This window comes from Salvia miltiorrhiza, chromosome 4 (genome assembly GCF_028751815.1).
Source record: "Salvia miltiorrhiza cultivar Shanhuang (shh) chromosome 4, IMPLAD_Smil_shh, whole genome shotgun sequence".
In the NCBI taxonomy this organism is placed as follows: Eukaryota; Viridiplantae; Streptophyta; class Magnoliopsida; order Lamiales; family Lamiaceae; genus Salvia; species Salvia miltiorrhiza.
This window is the reverse complement of record NC_080390.1, coordinates 20,996,400-21,004,453: the sequence shown is the minus strand read 5'-3', so window position 1 is coordinate 21,004,453 and position 8,054 is coordinate 20,996,400. Positions and strand designations below refer to the sequence as shown.

The following is an 8,054-nucleotide window of genomic DNA, read 5'->3' as shown; positions in this document are numbered from 1 at the left end:
GTGCATACTGGAAACATTTAAGCTTCAGCTGATCTTCTGTGACCTCCAACAGTGGAAAAGTTTGCACTTGGGTGCAGAAGTCCCGGATAAACTGCAGGGCATCTTCATTCGACAGCCCATAAAAGAGGAGGAGCAGACTTGAATCATTGGGCTTCAGGTTGTAATTCCTGACTGCAGTGGGGAGCACAATAGCTGAGTTCGTGGCCTCTATGATAGGCCGGGTAAAATCCTCCATGTACTGCAAATTTCTTCCTGCCATCTCCTCAACTCCAACGCTAGATAAAAGAGACTCGGTACTCTCTCCTAGGCTTCAAGCACCTCGCGTGCATGGTGAGTGTTGTCAAGTAGAATGTCAAATTCCTGTTAAGACTTTAACTCCCTAGCAACACAACACTCAACAAAACAGATCAAACACACCAGTGGGAGAAAGAAAATAACCGAGCAAAAATAAAATAAACACGGAAAACAAAGTAGCACAACCAAACGCCTAAAGCCTTCCCCGACAACGGCGCCAAAATTTGACTCATCCAAAAACACCTAGCGGATGGACTCGAATTTATACGAGGTCGTCCTAGTGCAGTAAGGTGACTCAAGTCGTCTCACACGGAAGGCTTAGCAGGGCTTTAATTATGCTACTCACAAGAAACGGAAAGAAAACCTAAACACTCTAATCGGGAAGCTGGGTTTGGCACTATCTCGCTCTTCTATTCACCAAGACATAATTGAAAGAAAGCATAAAGCATTAACTAGGAAGTAGATAAGTAGCAATTAAGAACGTAGAGATTAAACATTAAACCTATCAAACTAGGGTTGTAATCTAGCACTCCAAACCGAACGATCATAAAACCATAAACAACGATTGACCACTACCTAGGCATGAGAACAAAATCAATCATCAAATTCAAATTCAAAACGAACTTTAATAGCTATTAAGAAAATTCCTTAACACACAATCAAAGAGAATTCGGTAGCGATCAACAACGAACTAACTAAGCACTTAAATTATCGAGGATCATCCACATCACGGAAATTAATCTAAGATCTTTCATTCATCAAGAACATAAAGGAATAGGAAAGACAAACCAAAGGATTCAATAAACTAAAATGAGAAAGCAAGTGAGTTCTTACAAAAGAGTACGATCCAAAATAATCTAATCCAACGGAATGTAAACTGACATGAACTGTAATCCAATGAATCCACAAGATATTGTTGATGTTTAAAGTCTCCAAAAACCAAGGGAAAAAGGGTGGAAATCGCCCTGGAGGCTGCTGGGGTGCCGAGAGGTCCTTCAAAAACCCTAAAATTAGGCTTTTAAATGGAAAAATGCAACTGCCGAAAACGCCCCGCGCCGCCGTGTACTCCCTTCGGCCACTACAATGCGCAGTGTTTTTGTTTTGGTCCATTCTCCCTTGTTTCAAGTCGGAATTTAGATCCGTTTTCGCCTACGAACTCGTATCGAGATGAACTTCGATTCTTCTTCAGACTATTCAACTAAATTCGAACTTTAGTTTTGTCCACATATCAATCAATTTGAGCATAAAATCCTGAGACAACAAAATTAGCACAAAAGCTCAAATCAATCAACTCTTGAGTGAAAGAGACTAAAATAAAAGTCAAAATAAGACGCAAACACCCACAAATTCATCACAAAATAGGGCTAAACAAACTTGCAGAGATGCAAAACATCCCTTATGCCAATGCCATAGGTTCTGTCATGTATTTGATGATAAGCACTAGACCTGATATTGCTTATGTTGTTTCTTGACTTAGCAGATACATGGCTAATCCTGGAATGCCTCATTGGGAAGCTATTAAATGGTTGTTCAGATATTTGAAATCTACTGTGAATTGTGGTCTCTCTTTTGATAAATCTGATGATGGGGTCAAATGTGTTGGTTATGTTGACTCTAATTATGCTGACAATAAGGATAATAGAAAGTCTACCACTTCCTATGTGTTTACTCTCTGTGGTTCTTGTATTAGCTGGAAATCTCAATTGCAGGGGATTGTAGCTCTGTCCACAACTGAATCTGAGTACATTGCAGCTACTGAGGCTGTAAAGAAAGCAATTTGGCTGAATGGAGTCCTGTCTGAACTTCAACACATTGATGATAAACCCTTGTTGTTCTCTGATAGTCAGTCTGCAATCCAGTTATGCAAAAATCCTGTTTTCATGATAGAACAAAACATATAGATGTTAAATTTCACTTCATTAGAGATGTTGTTGAGAGAGGTGAGGTCATTCTTGAAAAAATACCTTCTGAGTTCAATCCTGCTGACATGGGTACTAAGTGTCTTCCTGTTGCGAAGCTCACCTCTTGTGTTCCTTGAGTTCAGCTGTTGTTTTTTTCTGATCTTTCTGTGTCTCCTTTGCTTGTATGTTTGTTCTGCATGTGTGTGTGTTCTGTTGAGTCTATTGTGTCTTCAATGATAACCATCTGGTTTGAGAAATGGTGATTTCCTCTTGGGCTGATCTCTGTGGTTTGAGATTGAGTTAAATATGCATAATATTTCTCTCACACTCTCTTGTCTTGACTTTGGCAGATGAGAGTAAAAATGGGGACTGTGATGATAACTCCAACTAAATGACTGGCCCTTCCCTGGTGACTAAATGATCAATGTGCCAAAGGTGGATATGTAAGGTTGGCCCATTTCTCATTTATTCTTTTGTCTGGGCCAACTTTAGGGCCCAGAACCGAGCCCACTCAAAAACCCTAGCCCACTACTCCATCTGATATACCCCACCCCAGCCCCACTCTCTCTCTCACTTCACTCTGCGCCGCTTCCCTTTCCCTAAGCCTCTCTCCCTCTGACTCCTCAACTTCTCCACCTTCCCACCGCTCATTTCCTTGGTTTCTCCATCGCCTTCAATGGCGATTCTCCCTCCCACTAGCCTGCTGCTCTCCTTTATATCCCTGATGCTCTCTCAAATGGGGATGACCGAAATTATCAAAGTGAGAAAGGTTCTGCTATTCCTTTCAAGTTTGTGGTTGTTTCTTTGATAGTGCGGGATTCCCTGTGTGAGTGGTGGTATCATCGGGCCTTCCAGTACACCGGAGCCCTGTTTGGTGGTTACCTGAGAAGCTTTCTGAGCCATCGGAGTTCTGTACTTGGCTCCTGCTGTTGGTGGCTCTGTTGGGCTGAGATTTGAGAAGCCGCTGCATTATCCATCACCTTGGTCTTGATCGAACTGCTGCCGGAAGGGTTGCTGAGTTCTAGGGGAAAATCTGAGCCTCACCGTGTCTCGAGGACACCTTTTTCCCTTCTCTGATTTCTCTTTTACTCGGCATTCCTCCTTTTCTTTTTCCCTTCTTTCTTTTATCACTTTTACTTGCTTTCTTTCTCCCTTCCTTGTGCAGAGCAGATAAAGTGAAGGAGGAGAGCAGAAGAGATCTGAAGTGAAGAAGAAGAAGGTGAAGTTGATCTGAAGAAGAAGAAGAAGAAGACAAAGATTTAAGTGCTTGAGCACGAGTGGGGAAGACAGGAGGTTCGGGAACCAAGTGGTGAACCCTGGCTAGGCGAAGATACCTTACAGTGAGTATTATGAGGAACAAGGAATCAGTCATCAAACTTTTGCAGCAAGGACTCCTCAACAAAACGGAGTAGCAGAAAGAAGAAACAGGTCTTTGAAGGAAGCAGCAAGGACGATGCTAACCGAATCAAAACTCCCCTTGAAGTTTTGGGCCGAAGCAGTCAACAACGCATGCTACACGCAAAATCGTTCCTTCCTCACTAAAAGACATGGGAAAACTCCATACGAGCTATGGAAAAACAGGAAGCCTTCAATCTCATATTTTCATGCTTTCGGTTCTCGGTGTTTCATCCACAACAATGATAAGAGGAGATTAAACACATTTGATAGCAAGGCTGATCCAGGAATCTTTCTTGGATATTCTGGAACTGAACAATCCAGCAAAGCCTATCGAGTGTTTAATTCTCAAACTCTTTGTGTTGAAGAAACACCTCATGTTGTTTTTGATGAGTCTACTGATAATTTCAGGAAACAAGAAACTGAAAGAAGTGTTGAAAACACTGAAGTTTCCAGAACTGAAATAATTAACACCAAACCTTCTACAGTGTTGGTGTGGGGACCAGGAAAAGATGAAGATACTGAAAAGCTTCCGTATCAGAAGATCAGTCAAAGGTCTGAAACTCAGACTGGAGTCACAGCAGATGGCATCAGTCAAAGGGGAACTCCAGTTGCAGAAGAAAGAGTTGAACATGCCGAAGCAGCTCCAGTTCAACTCTCCCCTGTTCAAGACAATGCTCAACAACTCAGAACCATTCTGACTGAAGAACCTCCACCATCACCAGAAGAGATCAAGAAGTATCGAAGATGGTTTGAACTCCATTCAAAGGAGAACATCATTGGAGAACCATCAGACGGTGTAAAGACTCGAAGATCAATGTGCAACCTCATCTTCGATATCAACCAGAACTGCATCAAAGAAGATAAGAATTTCAACTGTTTCTTATCATATACATAGCCCAAGGATGTCGAAGAAGCTCTGAAGTCCACTCATTGGGTCATCGCAATGCAAGAAGAACTCAATGAATTCAATCGAAATTCAGTTTGGGAACTTGTGGATCGACCAGATGATGCAAAGGTGATAGGTTTAAAATGGATTTTCAAAAATAAGAAAGACGAAGAAAGAAATGTTGTGAGAAACAAAGCAAGGCTTGTAGCAAAAGGTTACAGTCAAGAAGAAGGAATCGACTACGATGAGACGTTTGCCCCAGTTGCCAGATTGGAAGTAGTCAGACTCTTCTTAGCCTTCGCAGCTCACAAAGGATTCAAGGTACACCAAATGGATGTGAAGTGTGCATTTCTCAACGGAGTGCTCAGCGATGAAGTCTACGTGGAACAACCTCCAGGCTTTGAGGTTGCAGGACCAGAAAAGGTGTACAAGCTTAAGAAAGCGCTCTATGGCTTGAAACAAGCTCCAAGAGCATGGTATGATACTCTTTCTGAGTATCTTGTTGAATAAGGTTTCAAGAAATGATCAGTGGACAGAACATTGTTCACTCTCAAAGAATGAGAAGATCTCCTACTTGTTCAGATTTATGTCGATGACATAATTTTCGGATTCAAATCCGAACGCATGTGCAAAAAGTTTGCTGATATCATGACTAACAAGTTTGAGATGTCCATGATGGGAGAAATGAATTTCTTTCTTGGATTACAAGTCAAGCAGACCAGCGAAGGAATACTGATCAATCAGTCAAAGTACGCCAAATAACTGATCGCCAAGTTCGGTATTCAGCACATGAAATCAGTCAAGATCCCAATGAACACAAACTGGAAAGTTGATCCAGGATCATAAGGAAAATCTGTATCTTCAACCAAATACAGAGAAATCATTGGATCATTGTTGTATTTGACTGCGAGCAGACCAGATATTGCATATGTAGTTGGGGTTTGTGCAAGATATCAGTCAGATCCAAATGAAGCTCATATGGATGCTGCAAAATGAATTTTGCAATATCTCAAAGGCACACCCAACTTAGGATTGTGGTACCCAGCTGACGATGACTTCAAGCTCACCGGATTTTCAGACTCAGATTTTGCAGGATGCAAAATTGATCGCAAATCGACTTCGGGAACTTGTCAATTCCTAGTCAACAAGCTCATCTCATGGTTTTCAAAAAAGCAGACTTCAGTCACCACCTCCACAACTGAAGCTGAATATGTTGCTGCGGGAAGTTGCTGTTCACAACTCCTATGGTTAGTCCAACAGTTGAAGGACTATGGGATCGAAGAAAAGGAAGTCCCAATCTATTACGACAGCTCCAGTGCTATTGCAATCTCCCAAAATCCAGTTCATCACACCAGAGTTAAGCATATTGCCATTCGACATCACTTCATTCGTGATCACGTCGAAAAGAAGGATATCTCTGTTGAATGGATTCCGACCGCAGTTCATAGAGCAGACTTGCTGACCAAAGCTCTTCCAGAAGAAAGGTTCAACGATCTGTGTGGAAGGATCGGCCTCATAAACCCAGAAGAGTGATGCTGTGTTTGAAGATCTCCTCAAACAGTCATGCTGACTGGTGGTCAACCAACTGCTGATCTACGACCGCTGACGTGGAAAGCAATGAAGACAAGTCTTCATCTGAAGAAAACTCATCCTGATAAGTCAACCAGGATCAGTGGTATCGACTGACTACAATGATCAGTCGATCAGTAAGTATTTCCAACTTACTATTTAAAAATCAGTTATTTCAGTTATGAGCCTTTTGTTTGAATTCAAAAGTTTTCTCTAACTGATCAGTTTATTTCAAAATCTTTAACTAATTGTTGGAAAATGAAATATCCGAGAAGAACAAGTACTTTTTAAAGGGAAATTTCGTATCTGATTTAACATGTCCTGATCTTTTCTAAAAATATTTCCAACCTTTTGCCTCTATAATCAAATTTCTTGAGAATCTCATTGATATGACATAATGCAATGATATTTCTCACCTTTTGAAGCTTCCGTCCTCTGCAGTGACGGCGGACGTGAATTTTTACTTCAAAAATATTTTAGGCACAGTTTTCGAAAAACTCTTTCATCTTCCTCTTGGTAAATTTGTATTTATACCTTGATGTCTTCACTTATTTTCTGCATTAACTAACAACTCTCCACAGCCTTCATTGTGAGAAAAAATTTCAATTTTTCTAAAGTTGTAGAGAAATTTTGTTCCGACAATGGAGAAATTCAATTACTGCAAAGTCATGGAGTGGGAGAATGACGCTCACATACTTGGTCTTCATCGGACCCTTCCACTGGATCTCAACGTCTCTCCGACGTCAAAGCTTGCTCTGTTCTCACTTGTATCCAGCGACGCGAGTGTCTTCCATCCTCATGCCCGGCCCATACGGTTTGAAGTACCTGTCTCAAGAAGATGGACTTCACCTTGTTCTCAGGAGAGCTTCTCACCTTTTTGTGAAGCTTCCATATAGTGCAACAACAATGAGCAGGAGCTCGTTGTCAGCCGGCGCAACTCATTGCACAAGGTCTTCTTCTCATGGACCTGGTGCTGACAGTGACTGTCCTCACGACTGTCACTGATTCGATCTTCCTTTCCCACACACCTCTCAACTTACTCTTCTCTCTCTCCATCAAGAAACCTCTCCTCACCCTCCTTTGGTTTGCATGATGGCCATTCTTTCTCTTCCATCTCTGAAAGCCACGCAAACCAACCCATGCCCCTTTCTTCGTCTCCCCCACTTTCTCTTCTCACCCCCATGTTTCACTTTCTTCTTCTAAACCTTCATATTCTCCACCTCCATCATACCCTCAGCATCTTTCTCTGGACCCTCCTGCGATTCTGTTTCCTCGCACGGTCTTAGCTTCATCCTTCAGTCAATTCTACCTTTTTGATGTTGCCAAAAAGGGGGAAAGTCAAAAGACTGAAGCTGATTAAGCAAAATGATCATCACGATGATCATGAGGAAGATTAGCCAGGGAGAGCTCAAGTCAACGAAAAACAAGTGTGACTGGAACAAGCTTAGGAACATGAAGATTGAAGATGAAGATCAAGAAATTCAAAGGCGCAGCCAAGCAGACTGCTGGAGTCCATGGGTTTCCCATGTGTTTTTGTTTTGTTTTTACTCCTTTGTAAGTCTTGCTCTGTACCTCGACTGATGTCTCATCAGTTTTACTTTTCAATGAAAAGAACTTCTTTTGATCTCAACCTGAAGACAATGACTCTTTGTCCAGGCTCTGATTAATGTTTTTCTGTTTTCTCCTCGTTTTGTGTTTGAACTGTTGTGTTCTTACTTTTAGTACAAGTTTTTAGGTTCTATTATTAAGGGGAATAGTATTCACCCTATTTTAGAACTTGTGCTCTGAGTTCAGTCTTGTGTTTGTCTAGAACTGTTGTGTGGTTTTGGCATCATCAAAAAGGGGGAAATTGTTGGAAACTTAATGGAATATCCTAATCCTTGTTTTGATGATACCAAAATCCATAGGCTTGATTGTAATAGACTAGAACTCTTGGAACTCAAGTGTTAGAGTTCTTTTCTAGTTTAGTTTGTTGTTCTGAAGACTGAAGACTGAAGAAAGGAGGA

The 8,054-nt window shown here is 41.4% G+C and overlaps 1 protein-coding gene across 1 annotated transcript; it reads left to right on the top strand.

Moving 5' to 3' along the window:
* The first annotated feature begins 1,676 nt into the window (after window positions 1-1,676).
* Window positions 1,677-2,195, top strand: LOC131023134 (secreted RxLR effector protein 161-like). Its single transcript, XM_057952679.1, has 2 exons — window positions 1,677-1,717; window positions 1,775-2,195. Exons 1-2 carry the CDS (start codon window positions 1,677-1,679, stop codon window positions 2,193-2,195), a joined length of 462 nt encoding a protein of 153 aa, XP_057808662.1.
* The last annotated feature ends 5,859 nt before the right edge of the window (window positions 2,196-8,054 follow it).

Bases quoted from the DNA above. Each gene is read 5' to 3' on its own strand.
- LOC131023134 (XM_057952679.1), top strand. From the start codon at position 1,677: ATGCAAAACATCCCTTATGCCAATGCCATAGGTTCTGTCAT. The intron at 1,718-1,774 runs GTATTTGATGAT...TTGACTTAGCAG, and splicing joins AATGCCATAGGTTCTGTCAT to ATACATGGCTAATCCTGGAA.